The sequence below is a fragment of the Lolium rigidum genome, chromosome 7 (assembly GCF_022539505.1).
Source record: "Lolium rigidum isolate FL_2022 chromosome 7, APGP_CSIRO_Lrig_0.1, whole genome shotgun sequence".
Classification (NCBI taxonomy): Eukaryota; Viridiplantae; Streptophyta; class Magnoliopsida; order Poales; family Poaceae; genus Lolium; species Lolium rigidum.
This window is the reverse complement of record NC_061514.1, coordinates 304,496,203-304,517,053: the sequence shown is the minus strand read 5'-3', so window position 1 is coordinate 304,517,053 and position 20,851 is coordinate 304,496,203. Positions and strand designations below refer to the sequence as shown.

At 45.2% G+C, this 20,851-nt stretch overlaps 1 protein-coding gene and 1 pseudogene across 1 annotated transcript; both read left to right on the top strand.

Moving 5' to 3' along the window:
• The first annotated feature begins 5,925 nt into the window (after nucleotides 1-5,925).
• LOC124678313 (UDP-glycosyltransferase 79-like) lies at nucleotides 5,926-7,380 on the top strand. The gene is made up of 2 exons (XM_047214217.1): nucleotides 5,926-6,936; nucleotides 7,026-7,380. Exons 1-2 carry the CDS (start codon nucleotides 5,970-5,972, stop codon nucleotides 7,355-7,357), a joined length of 1,299 nt encoding a protein of 432 aa, XP_047070173.1. The 5' UTR covers nucleotides 5,926-5,969; the 3' UTR covers nucleotides 7,358-7,380.
• A 3,332-nt stretch (nucleotides 7,381-10,712) lies between these two features.
• On the top strand, nucleotides 10,713-12,348 carry LOC124678312 (annotated as a pseudogene).
• Nucleotides 12,349-20,851: the final 8,503 nt, after the last annotated feature.

Genomic DNA, 20,851 nt, shown 5'->3' with positions numbered 1-20,851 from the left:
GAGTGTATCCAACCATATTCTTAAATCTTTAGAAATAATTGACACATGAAATCATGACCATAAAACCATCTTCATTATACCTTTATTCTAAATTCTAGCCATATTCAAAATACTTATGAACAACCAATATTGTTAAGAACATTAGCAAACCCTAATCATATGTTCATCATGCAAATGTTATAAATTTCAAATCACCTAAATAAATTTGGTTCTTAACTTAAAAAGGGAATTGAGATACATAATTAAAACCATTTCCACTTCACTCAAATCTCACCAGATATCAATCTAATCGAAATTTCAAAACTTGTTTAAACAACAACATTAGGCAGTGAGCATGCTTATAAAGTTGTATTAATATTCAAATAATTTAGAATCTGCAGAACAAAATAGAATTCAGATTGGAATTCAAATAACAAAATTCAAAACAGAAAATAAAAATAGAAAATAGAAAAGAAGAAAAAGGAGAGTCTTACCTGGTGGACCTCAGCAGCCCAGCAACAGCCCAGGAGTAAGCCCAAACGCCAGCCCAGCCCAACAACAAAACGATCCAAGCTCCCGTACCATTTCGGCGAGGAAGAAAAGAAGCTCCGTCTTCTTCCTCGCAGACGACACGCCGGCGGGCACTGTTGCCACGTCCTCGTGGAGGATGAGCACGCCCCGGACATCGCAGACGATCTCTGAACCCCGTACAAGCGTCTTCGCGTCCGTCTTATCTCCTGTGCATCCCGATTCGTGCCCAAACCATTCACCCACTCACCGACGCATCTCGGCCGTCTCCACCACCGCGTCGCCGCTGTAGGGCTCCCCTCACTCTATAAAACCACCTGGAGATCCGCCAAGAAACCCTAGCACCTCTCCACTCCTCCATTTTCCCTCGGACTCTCTCCATTTCTCAATATCTTCCACAGTATCTCGTCGGTGTCGATCAAGGATGCGACGATAGAGACCACCCCTGCGTCCATGGAGTGGACGAGGAGAAGCGCCGTGCCTCGGTGAGCATTCTGGCAGAAGGAATCGAAGGGGGAAGGCTCCAGACGCGGACAATCGTCCATCCCCTTTCGCGGTGGTTCGCCGGAATCCGTGACCTTGCCGTCGTCTCCGACCACCAACGCCTCCGTCGATCACACCATCATCCTCAGGGTGAGCGTACGCACCTCAGGGGCTTTCTATTTTGCCTTAGCATCTGCGGTAGCCTTCGATTGATCCTTCGCCGGAGTAGCACAGCCGCAGAGCTCGCCGTCGGCATAGCTCCGATGAACCCCTGAGACAATAACCACCACCAGTAGATTTGCCTTGTTGTTCTGATTCGATTGAGCCTAGTAGCCCATCCTATCGTGCCGTAAATCGGCGGAGCCGTCTTCTACTGGCCGCCGGCGAGAACGACGTGTCTCGCCTCGTCAGCATCATTGACTGGTCGTTGCCCGCGTGGCAACTGACCCAGTCAATGTCCCCACTAGTCAGTGTCTGGAGCTAGATCTGTCTCGGTACATTTTGTACTTGTAGTTTAATTTAAAAACCAGTAAATTGCTAAAACTTTGTAAAACCATATAAAATTCATTTCAACTCAGAAAAATATGAATAATATATCAAAATGCTCACAAAAATAAACTCTATTCAAATAAAATAAAAAATAAAAATGTGTGTCAAAATAAAAATTTACTTATTTTTATATTTATTAATTATGTCTTTCTAATAGTTTTAAATACAATTTTAATTCAATAAAGAATTAAGTTTCAAAATTAAATTTTAACTACTCAAGTAACTAAGTAAAATGTTAAGATTAATTTTCTTTATCATAATTGCATTAACTTAAATATTAGTGATAATTCATAAACCCTAATTTGCAATTTACTATTTTCTATTTTCTTTAAATAATAGTAAAGTAAGAAAAATACTATAAGATAATATTATTTTGGTAATTTAAAACTTGTTTACTTAAACATCTTTAGTTAACAAGTTAAGTATTTTAAAACCAAATAATAATTGTTAAACCCTAGTTTTAATTTAAGTAAGACCTTGATCCCATTATTTTTATGTGTTCATCCTTAATAGTTGCCATCCTAATACCCTAGGGGTTTAGCCCATATGATTATATAAGCTTCATCTATACCTATAGAACCTTAGTTAGAAACAAATGCATGCATGATCATGATCTACTAAAATAAACAACATCAATTTACATGTGATCATCATTTCATGTCTTTATTTTTAATTCAAACTATAGGATCCACTAGTGTCACTTAGGAGCAAATCCTAGCTTGTTAATATGTTAGCACCATTGATCACCATACCACCCCATTAGGATCAACCTAAACCATCAAACCCTAGTAGAACCATAATGATGAACCCTAGTACCAACCTTGTATAGCAATTCACAACACATGCTCCTATCCAACTAAACCCTATTCATGAAATAATAAACCACCTAGTTTAGAAGCCATTAGTCATTACTTAGTGAATCCAATGTGAAGCCATAGTAAACCCTAATAGATAACTTATGAAATCACCTTGAACCTTATGAGAAACCATAGTAATAAACCTATCTAAACTTGTTACATATAAACCCATTCCAAGTTAAGAACCAACTAGTTCCTATTAGGGAACTAGAGGACTTAAATAGTAAACCCTAGAAGCCATATCTCCTAATTAGTAGTTTTTATTCTTATTTAACCTGTTCTTCAAAAGTTATTCTTTTGAAGTACAAATGTCAAACCATAGAAGCCCATAGTTCTTATTTAAAATACTTATTATTTCTTAATGAACCTGTTCTTCAAAGGTTATTCTTTTGAAGTATAATATAAGTAATCACCAACCATGTCTTGTAGAACTTAAAACTAACAACTATTCTTGACTTGTTATATAACCATCATTCTTTTGTGTGTATGATTGTTAGGATGCATTATATCATGTGTTTATGCTATTTATATCATCAACCCTAATAAGAACCTTGTTTGAGAACCATTCTAAAAGTGCAACAAACCCTAAAGAAATCTTTACAACTCATACATCCTAAATCATCGAGGTTAGGTTACGCTCGGGACGATTGCATCTCATACTATGCATTATAGCATCTTTGCCAATTCTTTAAACATTGTCCTTACCAGACGATGATGGTATTTCAGTATTTGGAGTTCTCACGTATCGAAGTTTTTGCCTGCATAATCTTGCAGTCTAGAAAGGCAAGTTCATCGCTTGCTCATGTCATTTGATTATTTTTATCAAATTATATGCAAAGTACTATACTTATCACTCTTGCATTGAAAATCAAATATTATTTTACAATTATGAATATGACTATGTGGTGGGTAATGGAACCATGGTATGTGTTGATTGGTGGAGGTTCCATTGCATGGGTACTATTCATCTAGGACTAAGTACCAATGCCGTCCAGTGATTCTAGCGCCGTACATATCGCGTTAACCATAAGATCTATAATGGCTCGGGGAAGTCAAGCTGTATCTTTTCCCTCTCGCATGCCAACGGACTAGTAATAAGGGTTGCCTGGATCGGTCTATCTTTGGTAAAGGTGGGGACATGTGGTCCATCACGGTCTACCATTAGATACAGGGGAGGACAGACTTATTATTGGTCTATGAAGGATTGTAAGGGTTGTCCGGATCGGTCTATCTATGGTGTATAGGACAGGGCACATAAGTTGTTCGGATCGGTCTACCTTAACGGTATAGGGGAGAACAAGTGCCTATGTTGGTCTACCCATAGATATAGGGGAGGACAGACTTACAAAAGGGTGGGTCTGCGGGGTCGCGGAGAAGGCAGTGATTGGCTTGGATCTTATACCTGGCCTCACACCAAGGAAGTGTGGACGGATACTTAAGGCCGGTTGGCAACAAGGTTAAGTTCTCTTATGGGAAAAGTAACGCACCTCTGCAGAGTGTATCAAATTGTGGCTGTCACTCCCTGTTCCGGGAAGGGAACTGCGAACGCGGCAGGAAAGGAACTCCATGAAGTTCTGGTCAACCTGTGAAGACTGACGGGCATAGTTTTCAGAATAAAATAAACCTTTTGAAGAAATGTTTATGAAAACTTGCATTGGTCTATGACTTTCTGGTCTATGGCTGTAGCTAGTGCATGATACACCTATTTCCTAATATGAACTTGCTGAGTACGCTCGTACTCATCCCACTCTTAAATCCCCTGCTTAGCTATGGAGGCACCGGAGGATAAACTACCGTGGAACTCGAAGACAAAGGAGTCAACTGCAACAAGATGAAGAATACAATCAAAGAAGTCAATGGAGTCAACTTCTGCATCAGCTAAAATGGAAACTTAGACTAGTAATAGAAGGGAACATTTCCCTAATCCTAGCACCTAAGTAGCTAGATGTCTATAGCAAGCCAAGTAGCTCTTAAGTTTGAGTTAGCAATAAGTTATTCTACGAGTCGTTCTTCTGGAGCTTTATTTGAAGTTTTACCCCACTGTAAAGTAGGAGGCTGTGTTGATCTTCTGTAAACAGTTTGTGTATCCTTCTATAGACATACCTTGGACTCGTATTTTTTTCTGTTGTACCACTCTGAGAGATGTAATATGAGTGGAACGGTGTTTCACTTGTGTTATGTCAATGACTTGTGTACTACACCATGCAGTGGTACGCTGGGTCACCACATCTACGTGTTGTTCTTCTGGAGTTATTTGCAGTTTTACCTCATTGTAATTAGGAGACTATGATGATCTTTCGTAAAGAGACGAATTTGTAAATCAATATAAAGCCTTGGACCCACAATGTTTCTATCGTACCACTCTCGGAGATGTAATACTAGTTGAATGGTCTTTCATTGGTGTTATGTGAACGACTTACATACTATAACATACTAAGTCACCGCACTGTGTGACCCAGTGTGATCGAAACTTTTTATCTGTTTGCCAGTGTGGTCCAAACTTGTTAAGCTTTGTTCAACTTATACTATCTGTTTAGTAAGTCGAATTTATTTATTTGTTACGCTTGTAATAAATTATTGTAGTTCATTTATTGTTTGAAATTTAAATCATAGCAAAAAATAATCTATGGAGGGCATATGGGGTAAACGGCTGGGCGCCGACGCCTCCCACAATCGAATCTGCGTCGGCACCCATTCGGGCCAAAAAACGGCTTTGCCGAACGCCGTACTGGGGGCGTGAATGGAGATGTTTTTAGTGCAACGGGTAATTGGCTGAACAGTAACTCTTGCTCGGATAATTTTTTTGTGAGGTGGGTTGTAATTTTGCTTTGGCTCGAATTGGCGGCGGGAAAAGAAATACTATTTTTTCCTGTACAAGATGAAAAGAATATTGCTAGCACTATACCACTAAATCGTCATATATTTTGTAAGAGAGGAAGTACAACATGATGGATTTTTTAGCTCTCTATAGTAAGAAGGGATAGTAAGAATGTGAAGTAAACTGAGAAATATGGTTTATGGTAGCATTTGTACATTTGCAGCAGAAAACTTGCACTATTGTTTCTGATAGAATCGTATTATGATTATTTATAGGGTGTGTCTATGTGTCTCAGTTGACTGAGATTTTCTGAATTCTCAGATACCTCTGAAAAATACAATTACAGTATAAAGAAAAATTTATATGATTTTAAAGTGCAAACAATTTAGACGGCCGATGCACAACTAGGAGGAGCACGGCCGGAGTCTGCGGAGCAGCTTCTTCCCTGAATCCTTGTGATGCACACCGTGCATTCCTGAACAGTAACAGTAGTCAAGTCAAAGCCAGCTCGTACTGCTTCATGGAAGCTTCGCAAAGCCAGCTCGAACTTGCGCGCCACTCTTCTACAATCCTTCTGCTATATATTCTCCAACAATCTCGGATCACTTGCACACTCACTGGACTGGATGGAGGACAAGAAAAGCAGAGACATGGCGACTGCAAACATCCATGCCACCTCCTCCGGCGACGAAGAGAGAGATGGCGGCACACACGTCCTCCTGGTGCCGCTGCCGGCGCAGGGCCACACGAACCCGATGCTCGAGTTCGGCCGCCGCCTCGCGTACCACGGCCTCCACCCCACGATCGTCCTCACCCGCTTCGTGCTCTCCACCGGCCCGCCTCCCGGCGCCCCCTTTCGCGTCGCGGCCATCTCCGACGGCTTCGACGCCGGCGGCATGGGCTCCTGCCCTGACCCGGTCGAGTACTGCCGCAAGGCTGAGGCCATCGGGTCAGACACGCTGGCGCAGGTCATCGCCGCCGAGGTGTGCGCCGGCCGAACCCCGGCCGTGCTGGTGTACGACCCGCACATGCCGTGGGCGGGGCGGGTGGCGCGCGCCGCCGGCCTGCCCACCGCCGCGTTCATGTCGCAGTCCTGCGCCGTGGACCTGGTCTACGGCGAGGCGTGGGCGGGGCGCGCGCCGCTGCCGATGGCCGACGGTAGCACGCTGCGTCGCCGCGGTGTGGTGAGCGTGGATCTTGGCCCAGACGACCTGTCGCCGTTCGTTGTCTCGCCGGAGCTGTACACGAAGTACCTCGACGTGTCGATTCGGCAGTTCGAAGACCTTGAGGAAGTGGACGCCGTGCTCATCAACTCCTTCCGCGAGCTCGAGCCACAGGAGGCGCAGTACATGGAGTCGAGATGGCGAGCCAAGACGGTCGGCCCAACGCTGCCGTCCTTTTTCCTTGACGACGGCCGCCTGCCGTCGAACAGAGCCTACGGCGTCAACTTCTTTAGCAGCGACGCGCCGTGCATGGCATGGCTTGATCAGCAGCAACCTGGCTCAGTCGTCCTTGCGTCCTATGGAACGGTCTATAGCATGGACGCCGCCGAGCTTGAGGAGCTTGGACATGGGCTCTGCGCTTCCGGCAACCCATTTATCTGGGTTGTGAGGCCAAGCGAGGCACAAAAGTTGACTGAAGAAGTACGAGACAGCTGTAAGGAGAAGGGCTTAATTATCCCTTGGTGTTCCCAACTCGAGGTCTTGGCGCATAAAGCGATAGGTATGAAATCGTCGGTTATAGTATATAGTTTCAGTAACTAATTATGTGGGAGATTCTGGGAATAATCTTACGATTCTTGTACCCTGCAGGATGTTTCTTGACACACTGCGGATGGAATTCGACGACGGAAGCAATTGCTGCCGGCGTGCCGATGGTGGCAATGCCACGGTCGGCGGACCAGCTAACCAATGCAAAGTATGTGGAGAGCGCTTGGAAAATTGGCGTGCGGATCCAGACCAATGAGAATGACTTGGTTACGAGGGAGGAAGTGGATGGATGCATCAAAGAGGTGATGGGTGGAGAAAGGAAAGAGGAGTACCGTAGAAACGCTAGAAAATTCATGAAGATGGCCAAGGAGGCAATGCAAGAGGGAGGGAGCTCCGACAAGAATATTGCTCAATTTGCAGCAAAGTATTTATAGACTTAAATTTATTTATGCTTTCTATAGCTGGTGGCAAGAACTCACCGTGTTTGTTACATGCCCCGTTCCAAGTCCCCAACCATCTCGTGCATCCTCTATTTGGGCTAATATGGAAGGGATAGTCTATTTGACACTCGCTTGTTTTTCAATTCATCATCACTCGATTTTTCTTCCAATCAATTGATGACACATGAATATTTTATTTCTATTCATGAAAACTGGAATTTTGTAATTTATAATGTACATACAAGTAATTTACATGCAATTTACAGTGGATATACATTTACTTTACATGTAATTACATTGTTAGTGGTTAGTAATTTTACTCCTAATTTACATGTAAATATGTTGTAATATGTGTAAAAGTAAGAGAGTAAACAAAGAAAAAGGCAAAGTGACCCAGTCAATTTACCACAGGTGCAATGGACAGAAAAATCTGAGTGTTGTCGAAACAAAGAACACTCGGTTGTCAAATAGCAAAAGTGATATGGAAAATCCGAACCTGAACCCAAAATTTTGGGTACCTGGATTGTCGGATTTAGATATTTTCGGGGGAAATCAGGTGCCAGATCTGGAAACTAAAAATATGTAAAACCGGAAATACTCGACCCAAAATTTCGGGTATACCCGAATGCCCAACGTGAGCAAGAACGGTAGGTTATCATGCAGTCATAAGCATCATCACCTTCTGTATGAACATGTTGATAGAGTTATTTATGTTTTGCATCGTCAACAGTTATGCTGTGATGAAATGACACGGTAAGAAGTCTAGAACTTCTTTTTTTGATTTTTATATACCCGTAAAAAAATAGGTGAAGAAATAGTGAACAAGATAAAATAAACCACAAGAAGGCTACATGCATCAATCGAAGTAGAGGCCTTCGTATTACCTTTTTTTAAGAAAGCAGTCTAGCACATATGTAATGTTAGTAAATCAGGTTACAAATGGTGGTATTTGAATTACTATTACTAACGATTTCATATTCTGATGAGAAGCAAGAAAACTAAGCAATTCTACAAAAACAAAGTTTAAAAGATGTTCTTCATATAGGAATTTATTATCTTAAATGTGCCCATAAAAACCAAAGTTTGACCTTTATCAGGTGAATACTGAACAATTGGTTTGAGTGAATAATGAACCTACATCGTATGTGAACATGTTGGAAGAGAATGAGATCAACATGCTTAGTATGAGATCAACATGCTTAGTTCGCCACTTGACTTATTTGGCCCTAGCATGAAAATCAAGCCAAACACGTTGGTGAGAATGAAGTGGAAGATATTGAGGAGGAAGTGTTCGATGCTTCCTTAACAGAGTGGAAGAGCAAAGAGAAGCAGTGATTACATGGAGATTGATGAAATTTCTTTGGTGAAGGTTTGGGAGGATGCGTGCTTAAACCGACAAGAACTATTGACAACGAATCAAGGACAAGTTTCATTGGATCATGCCGACCAATCGACCAACACATTGAAATGACTCCATGGCGGTTATGATGCCATCAAACAATGTTGTAGCCGTTGGAGTAGTTGCTTGGATAAACTGATGAATGCACCTCCAAGTGGTTACACTATTGATGACTATATGATTTTATTGTTTATGCCAATTCGTGTAAAATATTTTTGATGTTTATTGGTGTGGCGGAAACGATAGCCTGTTGGGGTCTCGTGGTTCGTCTTATATAGCGTAGGAAAAGCCCATACGTAGCCTATATAGGGAGGTATATATACGGGTAGAGTACTACTCCATACCATATCATACATGTATTACATGTTGTCTAACGCTTTATATTCACCTTCAGTATTTAACCTTAAAACTTTAGATTCCTTTCTAGCACTCCATGAAACAGGGTTTGGTCCTACAAAGAATCTAATTAAACCAACCCAGTGATTACGAATCAGCCTGTAAAATTTGCCCGTAACAAAAGTGCATGTAAGTGTAGCATTATTGGTTTCTGTTTATCAACGAGAGGTTCACTCTGATTTTTTTTAACTAACCTGGAATCATGTACCTGAATAAGTAAATAAGCAAATGTGTCCGTGTCTCCTCTGCAGTATTGTATGGACATGATAGATTACTCTGTTCCTGTCAAGCAAACATGCGGATGCGTATGGTCTAGAATGAAGGCGCAGCACCTTCCTCGTGCCTTCACTCGCCACCAAGAGCTAGCTACTCAACTCAAGTGCAAAATCCAGTTTCGCCACCAGACAGAAAGCGTGGAAACAAATTTGACAGTCCTCTGAGGAGCAATCTTGCGCGCCACTCTGCTTCGAGTCTTCCTTTTTTTTTTTTGAAAATAACCACCATATATTAAGCTCGCAAGCCCGTCTCATTAAAAACCTTCCAGTCCCCTTCGGTACCCTGGAAGGAAAAGAGTGCGTCTGAAAACTTGCGGCTTTTAGAAGACAAAGTCAAGTTACATCAAGGGCGATCAGCTCCAACACGCAGGGAGGAGCTGCATCAAAAAGTAAACCAGAAAAACCTGACTTGCCTAACTGAGCTAGAACATGGGCTACACCATTACACACCCTATCAATTTTAGAGATCGAAATATCTTGATAAACATGTAACAGCTCTCGTGCTTCAGCGATAAGAGCCCATCCTCCTGAATGGTCATCCATGGAGCTAGAAATAGTTTGAACAATACGAAGGCAATCAGATTCAAGGATCGCAGGCCAGCAACCCAACTCTATCAAATGCTTCAACCCAGCTAACAAGGCCTGCAATTCCGCTTGTTCAGCAGTGGCACAAGCAGTAACAAATCTCCATTCAGATAAGATAGTCCTTCCACTACTGTCTCTAATAATAATTCCAAGGCCAGCCGTTTTTGATGTACTGTCCCATCCAGCATCCACATTGGCTTTCACAAAACCCTCCGATGGGGCTGTCCACGAGGTAATACCCAGAGGACCCGCAGTAGATATAGGAGCCGAAGTGTCTATAGAAGTCTGAGTGAAAGATAGATGATAGCTAACAAGATAGGATACCGAGGCAGAAATCGAAGCTTTACCGTCTCCATGAACCACATTATTTCTGTGATGCCAAACCCGCCATAGTAAAAAGATAAGTTTAGACCTCATAGATTTTGAAATACCCTCCAAGAGGTGAAGAAGCCATTCTTTCCCCGTATATTGGAATGACTCCTCAGGTGGGAGATTCCAGTGGCTTCTCAGTTCATGTCGCAGAGCTCTAGCAAGGAGAGCAGCCGCTTCGAGTCTTCCGTGCCTATTTATCCGCCGATCCTTGACCAGATAATATGGGAACACCGGAAACATGGACACCACCAGCGAGAGCGTCAACCATGGAGGTGGCGGCGGCGGCGCGAACGTCTTCTTCCTGCCGTTTCCCGGGGCGCAGGGGCACACCAACCCGATGCTCCAGTTCGGGCGCCGCCTGGCGTACCACGGTTTGCGCCCCACCCTCGTCGTCACCCGCTACGTGCTCTCCTCCACCGACCCGCCGGGCGACCCGTTCCGTGTGGCCGCCATCTCTGACGGCTTCGACGCCGGCGGCATGGCGTCTTGCCAGGACTACGCGGAATACTTCTCCCGGATGGAGGCCGCCGGGTCGGAGACGCTGCGGGAGCTCCTGTCGTCGGAGGCTCGCTGTGGGCGGCCCGTGCGCGTGCTGGTGTACGACCCGCACCTCGCCTGGCTCGCGCCGCCGGCGTGGCCACCGCGGCGTTCTTCTCCAAGCCGTGCGCCGTGAACATCATCTACGGGGAGCTGTGGGCGGGCCGCATGGCGCTGCTGGCTACGGACGGGCGCCAGCTGGTGGCGAGGGGAGCGCTGAGCGTGGAGCTGGGGCCAGAGGACATGCCGCCGTTCGTGGCCGTGCCGGAGTCACAACCTGTGTTCACCAGGACATCAATTCGGCAGTTCGAGGGGCTGGACGAAGCCGACGACGTGCTGGTAAACTCATTCCACGACTTCGAGCCAAAGGTAAGCCATATACTCCGTCTGCTTTGCTCCAGTCGGTCACTCAATAAGTTTGGCTTCATACACTCTCTCTCTCTTGTCATGCACATTTTGGGCAAAACCATGTTAAATGTGTCTCAAACAACACTTCCACATAACAAGGATTTAGACCATGTAAAATGTCTCAAACAACACTTCCACACAACCAAGGATTTATTTGGTTTTTTACACCTTGTCAATTGAGCAGGAGGCAGAGTACATGGAGTTAACATGGAGAGCAAAGATGATAGGCCCAACATTGCCATCATTTTACCTCGACGATGATCGCCTTCCATCCAACAAGTCTTATGGGTTCAACTTGTTCAATTGTGATGCACCGTGCATGGATTGGCTAGAGAAGCATGAGATCTCGTCTGTTGTGCTTGTATCATATGGGACTGTCTCCAACTATGAGGCAACTCAGCTAGAGGAGCTTGGAAACGGACTATGCGATTCCGAAAAACCTTTTATATGGGTTGTTAGATCTAATGAGGCGCACAAGTTATCTGAAGGCCTCAAGATCAAATGTGAGAAGACGGGATTAATTGTTTCTTGGTGCCCCCAACTTGAAGTTCTTGCACATAGGGCGATCGGTATGATATATCTCTATATTTCCTTTACTCTTTTTTGGCCATGACTACTAACTAACATGATAAGTGAAAAAATAAAATGAATTTTAATTCATGAATATACATGTAGGTTGTTTCGTTACCCACTGTGGATGGAACTCAACACTGGAAGCGGTTGCTAGCAGTGTGCCTCTTGTCGGCATTCCACATTGGGCAGACCAACCCACCATCTCAAAGTATGTGGAGAGCGTGTGGGGCATGGGTGTGCAGGCACGAAAGAACGATAATGGGGTCCTAAGGAGTGGGGAAATCGAGTGATGTATTAGAGAGGTGATGGACGGGGAAATAAATGATAAGTACAAAAGGAATGCTGCAAAATGGATGCAAAAGGCCAAGAAGGCTATGCGGGAAGGAGGAAGTTCAGACATGCATATTGTTGCATTCGCAGAAAAGTATTTGTCAATTTAAAGCTATAGCAACAGAATATTTACTTCAAAAGAACCGTGTATGTAGTGTTTTCAGCCCTCTGCGGATGCTAAGAGAGGGCAACCTTTTATGTATGTTTTTAAACAAAAAGCAACGGAGGAGGCCTCCACAATTACTCGAAAAACAATGTTTTGTTAGGGGAGTCGATGTACAATCAAACCACTCGGTTTCCACTAATGCTGGAATTTTCGTATATTATCAGACTATGAGAAAAGGTCTAGATGTTATATTTCATTTAAATAATTTCCATAAATTGACAAGGAATAATGATTATTGTTTTGTTCACGTCAAATTCTTTGGACACATTGGTTGATGTAGAACTAGGAATTATCTACCATTTCCATACCAAAAGTAGAAAAATGTATGTCGTACAACAACACAAAAATGTCTTGGTTTTAATAAAAAAATAGAAAAAAACATTATAAGTATGTATATATAATAGAACCACGTCGCCCAATCAGTACAAAATTCCAACAACTATTTGATAAAAAGAAACATTGGCGGTGTTAGAGGAGAGGTTATCAGGAATGTTTTTTAAGCAAGAAACACCCAGACCCAGCGGTCAAGTGTATGAATATGAGAGGAAATGATTCTACGGAGTTGGTTGTAGCAGGGCTGCTGAACGTAGAGGAAATGATAGGATTCATATGAATACATGACGATGCAATCCCCAAGGATTCATATGACATAATTCATATGAATACAAAGTTTACAAGAATCTCTGCTTTGTTACCCAGATATAATTTTATTCTCCTGATTGGTCACTGCAATGCATGTAGGACCCAACTTTTCAGCATGTCATTTGGGCAATCTTTTTTAGACTTGGTAAATTACATCATGCAGACCCCTTGCAAAATTATAATAATAGTTAATCATATATAGACTTTTGTCCATGTAAAAGCATTTTTTTATGACCGCAGTAACATGATTTGGAAGAGCATGGGTTTGATAGTTTGATAGTTTTATGTACCTGATTTGATTCGGCCTCTTGTAGTGAATGAGATTGAAATAGCAATGGAAATCGTGCAATTTGTGACGCAACTGCCAAATTTCCTGAGTATATAGCATCCCCTGCTTCGAAACCAACATACAAGTTTCTTTCTCCTTATTAGTCATTGTAACGCATGGAGTCACCAGTATTGCAACATACCATGTTAGCATACATCTTCAGGTTTAATAAATTCGTTCATATAGTTTCTATCTGTATGATAACATTTTCTGAACTGCGGTTACTTGATCTCCATACTACACGGTTTGAGTGTAGCTTTACTTGATTTTTATCATTTATTGTACTGAATGTTGCTTATCTTCTTATACAAACTTTGATAATGAAAGGGTTTGACACACAATGGTGTAGATTAATTCAACAATTTGTGCAAGGGGGAGTGTGGGAGTAAATGTAAATGATGACATTGGTCATTATTTCCAAAGAAAGAAGGGGCTGCGACAAGGGGACCCTTTGTCCCCGATGTTGTTCAATATTGTAGTAGATATGCTTGCTATCTTAATTGAACGAGCCAAGATTGATGGTCAAGTGGGAGGGCTTATCCCTCATCTTGTTGAGTGGGGTATCTCCTTACTACAATATGCCGATGATACGATCCTTTTTTTAGAACATGACCTCCTCAAAGCTGTAAACATGAAGTTAATATTATGCATTTTTTAAGAACTTTCGGGACTTAAAATCAATTTTCATAAAAGTGAGTTATTTTGTTTTGGTAAGGCAAAGAACGAAGAGGAACAATATAAGCAGATCTTTGGATGTGATGTTGGTTCCCTTTCCTTTAGGTACTTAGGTATTCCTATCCACTACAGAAAACTCAGAAATTCTGATTGGTATCCAGTTGAGACACGGGTTGAAAGTAAACTGGGCTGCTGGAAAGGAAAATTGTTATCTTGTGGAGATAGACTTGTCCATATTAATTCAGTCCTAACTAGTTTGCCTATGTTCATGTTATCCTTTCTAGAGATACCTGTTGGGGTAAGGAAAAGATTGGATTTCTATAGATCTAGGTTTTTCTGACAGTCTAATGAAAATAAGAGAAAATATATGCTTACAAAATGGAATATTGTCTGTCGACCTAAAGATCAAGGTGGCTTAGTGATGAGGACATCCCTACTATACCACTACCTCCGTCATTGATAGATGAAGATGAACCTGCTGTGAAGCTCAAGTCTAATGAAGTTCGGATTGGACCAATTACAAGGGCTCGTGCGAAGCTACTTAAACAACAGGTGAACTTGTTTCTAAACGATACTTTGATTGATGAGAACTTTATACTGCCTAAGTCCTATTACTTATGTATCATCAGGTATCAAGAGGAGACGAGCATCGCACGAGGAGTAGAGGAGCAGCTGGACATGAAGACGGACGTCAAGATGGACGTGAAGCTGGACATGGAGCTGGACACGAAGAAATCTCATGGACGCGCGGGGGAGGAGCGGGAGGCATGCGCGAGAGGAGAAGAAGAAGTCCAGGCCGGTCCACAACCCGGTCAGACCGGTCGGCACGCCGGCCCGTCCGGTCCCTGGCCCGGTCAACCGGGCGGCAGACCGGATTTGCCCCGGCGCTAATCGGGCGTCGTACCGGGGCCAACCGGACGAAGTTTTGCGACCTTTCCGGTTGGCGCCCGGTCAACCGGACCCAGACCGGCCAGCCCGGTCCCTGGCCCGGTCAACCGGACCCCAGACCGGCCAGCCCGGTCCCTGACCCGGTCAACCGGATTCCAGACCGGACCAGTCCAAGTCTGTCTCGACCAGATCTATTCTGGGTCGGTTTTACTTGTATCTTTCGACCAGAGCTCGTCCCGGACGCCTATATAAGTGCCTTGGACGACCCCCTAGCAGTTTTAGACCACGTTTAAGATAAACCCTAGTTTTTAGTTGTTTGCTTTAGCAAAACTATTGAATCCCTACACCATATTGCTTGATATTGTGTAGATCCTGAAAAAATCTTGTGTGATCTGCTGTTCCATTGGGAATTAGACGGTTGCAACTTACCGCTTCGTGGTCGGCGGCTACGTGCGCAAGTGTGTGGAGTTGCGAATATCTTGCAGGGTTGAGAGCTGTTGCATTGGCGACAGGGACCAATCGAGAGATCTCGTTGCGTCATACAAGTTATCATCCACTACATCGTCGTGTTTCTCCGCTGCCATCACCCCATGATCATCACCACCACCGTTGCTTACTGAGAAGATCGGGCCTCCCCATATCACTTAGGTATGGAGGTACTCGAAGTCAAAAACAAATGCTTATTGAGTAAATGGCTCTTTAAGTTGTTGAATGAGGACGGGGTGTGGTAGGAGTTGTTACAAAAAAATACTTAAGACAGAAGATCTTATCGGCAGTACAAGTTAAGCCCATAGATTCTCCCTTCTGGAAGGGTTTAATCAGGGTGAAGGACGAGTTTTTTAAGAGGGGTTCTTTCAAAATTGGAAACGGGATGAATAATAGATTCTGGGAAGATACTTGGTTAGGGGATACCCCGCTAGCACATCAATATCCGTCGTTATACAATATTGTGCGGCATAAAAACGTAATGGTAGCTCATATGTTAGCTCAAACCCCGCTGAATATTAGTTTTAGAAGGGCGTTGTTGGAAAACAGGTGGACTCTATGGTTATAGTTATGCCAAAAGCTTTTGCGGGTAAATCTTAATGATGAGCAGGATCGCTTTGTTTGGGGCTTTGTTCGACGTGATTTTGTATAAGTTGCAGCAGTGCTTCATTGCTTGGCAAATTGGCGTGAAAAGAAAATAGTTGATCGATTCATGTACTAGTATGCGAAACATGCAAGCTAAGCTAGTATTGAACAACAAGCAATATGCGTAGAGCTCGGAAATTCAATTCGGCTCCCGGGTGCATATGCTCCCTCTACCAAAAAAACATATTTCAAAATGTTAAAAAAATTAGATAAAAAATTCTACGTGTACATCTCCATAATGTATGTGCATTTGCTAAGTTTCACGAAAAATCAATATTTTTTGTGGTCTATGTAAAAAGGAGAAATTTTATCTTCTGAAAAGCATTATTTTTAGCACCGCATTTTGTCTTTTTACACACGTCACATGATAAGTCGATTTTTTTATGAAACGACTTTGTGAACGCGTAGCACGTGAAGATGTACGTACAAATTTTTTATTTCAATTTTTTTGAAATTTAAAATGTACATAAGATGCATTTTAAAATATAGGTAGCATATGCACCCATGTTCCAAAACACCACTCCCGTAGAGCTGGCCATTTCAGTGGATACGTGGAGATAGTAAATTAGCAATTGATGGATCCATCGAGCTTCATGAGGCTACGACACAGGCAGCTTTCACCTTCACGAGCGCCTAAGCTAGCAACGTGAAGCGACTAACTCAATTATGTTTATTATTTTGATTTCTACAGGCATACGAGTACAAGCCCAAAAGTAAATGCGTACATCCGTGCATATACACCGGCCAGTTCGTGTATACGCGTGTGGGCCGGTACACTGATCGGTTTGCCTCACAGGATATTTTGGCCAGCTGAAAGTGATCTGATAAACATCAAAAACAAGATCGCTATTAGCGCGCGCGTGCGAGCGTAAGATAAACATTGCTGCCGCCATACTCGTGGAAGGAGACTCCGCGCAGCTATCCATCGCCGGCTGCCTATAAAAGGAAGACACAGCTCGACACACAAGACGCAGCAGCCGGAGGCGCAGCTCGGGGGGTCAGCGATCTGAGAGACGGAGAGCTCTCGTACCTGAAGACCAGAAGCGCGGCTCGCACCTGAAGAAAAGGAGCACCCATACATACAGGCGCAGATCACACCAACACCCATCCATTGACATCAAACAAGCACTATACACACGTTATCGATCAGGAGAAGGAAGAAGCGATGGATATGAAGGTGGCGTCTCCAGACGGTGAGAATCACGGTTGAATATTTCTCCTTCCTCTATCTCTCTTTCTCTCCAAGCACACGCATACGGCTGCACGGTGACGTCGGAGCTGACGGCCGACGATGGCGACGTCGGGGCTGCCGGCGTACAGCCCGGCGCCATCCGCCACAGCGAGGACGACGGCGTCAAGGCTGGCGGCGTGCACATCCGGGCTCCATCTCCGACTCTACACCATGCTACCGACGACGACGTTGGGCTGCCGGCGAACAGCCCGGCGCCATCCGCCATGGCGAGGACGACGCCAACCTTGATGAGGCTGCCGGCGTACAGTCCGGCGCCATCCGCCACGGCGAGGCCGACGACGTCAAGGCTGGCGGCGTGCACATCCGGGCTCCATCTCCGGCTCTACACCATGCCACCGACGACGACGTTGGGCTGCCGGCGAACAGCCCGGCGCCATCCGCCATGGCGAGGACGACGCCAACCTTGATGAGGCTGCGGGCGAACAGCCCGGCGCCATCCGCCACGGCGCAGCGACAACATCCGTGCTGGGGCTGCCGGCGGACAGCGCGGCGCCATCTCCACGGCGCCCACGAGCTGGAGGACGACGACCTTGACGGGGCTGTCGGTGTGCAGCGTGGCGCCATCTTCATCACCCATAAGCCGCGATGACGACGTCCGCGAGGAGGCTGCCGGCGTGCAGCGCGGCGCCATCTTCACCACCCGTGAGGCGCGACGACGACGTCCGTGCCGAGGCTGCCGGCATGGTGCACGGAGCCATCTTCATTACCATAAGCCGCGACGACGACGTCCTCGAGGAGGCTGCCGGTGTGCAGCAGGGCACCACCAGTGAGGCGCGACGACGTCCGTGACGAGGCTGCCGGCTGCAGCGCGGCGCCATCTTCATCACCCGTGAGTCTCGATGACGACAACCTTGACGAGGCGGCCGGTGTGCAGCGCGACGCCATCTTCAACTCTACACCATGCCACCGACGACAACGTCGGGGCTGCCGGTGTACAATCTGGCGCCATCCGCCATGGCGAAGACGACGCCGACCTTGACGAGGCTGCTGGCATGCATCGCGGCGCCATCTCCACGGCACCCACGAGCCTCGACGACCATGTCCACAACAAAGGCTGTCGGCGTGTAGCACGATGCCATCAACACCACTCCCGCGAGGCGCGACGACAACGTCCGTGGTGAGGCTGCCGGCGTGTATCACGGCGCCATCAACACCACTCCCGCGAGCCGCGACGATGACGTCCGTGATGAGGCCACCGGCGTGTATCACGGCGCCATCAACACACCCACAAGCCGTGACGACGACATCGCCACCAACCGCGGGGTGCAGCGACAACACCCGTGTCGGGGCTGCCGGCGAGCAGCGCGGCGCCATCTCCACCACCTGTGAGGCGCGACGGTGACGCTCTGATACGTCTCCGACGTATCGATAATTTCTTATGTTCCATGCCACATTATTGATGTTATCTACATGTTTTATGCACACTTTATGTCATATTCGTGCATTTTCTGGAACTAACCTATTAACAAGATGCCGAAGTGCCAGGTCCTGTTTTCTGCTGTTTTTGGTTTCAGAAATCCTAGTAACGAAATATTCCCGGAATTGGACGAAATCAACGCCCAGGTTTCTATTTTCACCGGAAGCATCCAGAACACACGAGAAGGACCAGAGGGGGGGCACAGGCCCACCAAACCCTAGGCCGGCGCGGCCAGGGGGGCTGATACGTCTCCGACGTATCGATAATTTCTTATGTTCCATGCCACATTATTGATATTATCTACATGTTTTATGCACACTTTATGTCATATTCGTGCATTTTCTGGAACTAACCTATTAACAAGATGCCGAAGTGTCAGTTCCTGTTTTCTGCTGTTTTTGGTTTCGAAATCCTAGTAACGAAATATTCTCGGAATTGGACGAAATCAACGCCTGTGTTCCTATTTTTCCCGGAACCATCCAGAACACCCGAGAGCCGCCAGAGGGGAGCCCTGGGGGCCCCACACCACACCCTGGCGCGGCCAGAGGGGGGGTCGCGCCGCCCTATGGTGTGGGCCCCCCAGAAGCTCTCCTGCGCCGCCTCTTCGCCTATATAAAGCCTCCGTCGCGAAAACCATGATGCATTCGACGAAACCCACAGAAACCTTCCAGAGCCGCCGCCATCGCGAAGCCAAGATCTGGGGGACAGGAGTCTCTGTTCCGGCACGCTGCCGGAACGGGGAAGTGCCCCCGGAAGGCTTCTCCATCATCACCACCGCCATCTTCATCACCGCTGCTGCTCCCATGAGGAGGGAGTAGTTCTCCATCGAGGCTCGGGGCTGTACCGGTAGCTATGTGGTTCATCTCTCTCCTATGTACTTCAATACAATAATCTCATGAGCTGCCTTACATGATTGAGATTCATATGATGATGCTTGTAATCTAGATGTCATTATACTAGTCAAGTGAGTTTTACTTATGTGATCTCCGGAGACTCCTTGTCCCACGTGTGTAAAGGTGACAAGTGTGTGCACCGTGTGGGTCTCTTAGGCTATATTTCACAGAATACTTATTCACTGATGAATGGCATAGTGAGGTGCTTATTTATATCTCTTTATGATTGCAATGTATTTGTATCACAATTTATCTATGTGCTACTATAGCAATGTTATTAAAATAGTTTTATTCCTCCTGCACGATGTAATAGTGACAGTGTGTGCATCCGTGTTAGTACTTGGTTTATGCTATGATCATGATCTCTTGTAGATTCCGAAGTTAACTATTGCTATGACAGTATTGATGTGATATATTCCTCCTACATATGCATGAAGGTGACAGTGTGCATGCTATGTTAGTACTTGGTTTAGTCTTTTGATCTATCTTACACTCTAAGGTTATTTAAATATGAACATTGAATTGTGGAGCTTGTTAACTCCGGCATTGAGGGTTCGTGTAATCCTACGCAATGTGTTCATCATCCAACAAGAGTGTAGAGTATGCACTTATCTATTCTGTTATGTGATCAATGTTGAGAGTGTCCACTAGTGAAAGTGTAATCCCTAGGCCTTGTTCCTAAATACTGCTATCGCTGCTTGTTTACTGTTTTACTGCGTTACTACTGCTGCAATACTACCACCATCAACTACACGCCAGACAAGCTATTTTCCGGCACCGTTGCTACTGCTCATATATATTCATACCACCTGTATTTCACTATCTCTTCGCCGAACTAGTGCACCTATTAGGTGTGTTGGGGACACAAGAGACTTCTTGCTTTGTGGTTGCAGGGGTTGCATGAGAGGGATATCTTTGACCTCTTCCTCCCTGAGTTCGATAAACCTTGGGTGATCCACTTAAGGGAAAACTTGCTGCTGTTCTACAAACCTCTGCTCTTGGAGGCCCAACACTGTCTACAGGAAAGGAGGGGGCGTAGACATCAAGCTATTTTCTGGCGCCGTTGCCGGGGACCAGAAAGCTACACAATAGGGATTTCCTCCCTCGTCAACCACGCGCCAGTCCTGGACAGTGATACGTCCAAAACGTATCTACTTTCCCGAACACTTTTGCTATTGTTTTGCCTCTAATTTGTGTATTTTGGATGCAACTAACACGGAC

What these genes read in the sequence shown, in the direction of transcription:
- LOC124678313 (XM_047214217.1), top strand. Translation starts at nt 5,970, where the DNA reads ATGCTCGAGTTCGGCCGCCGCCTCGCGTACCACGGCCTCCACCCCACG. An exon ending in CTTGGCGCATAAAGCGATAG is followed by an intron (nt 6,937 to 7,025) that starts GTATGAAATCGT and finishes TGTACCCTGCAG; the next exon opens with GATGTTTCTTGACACACTGC.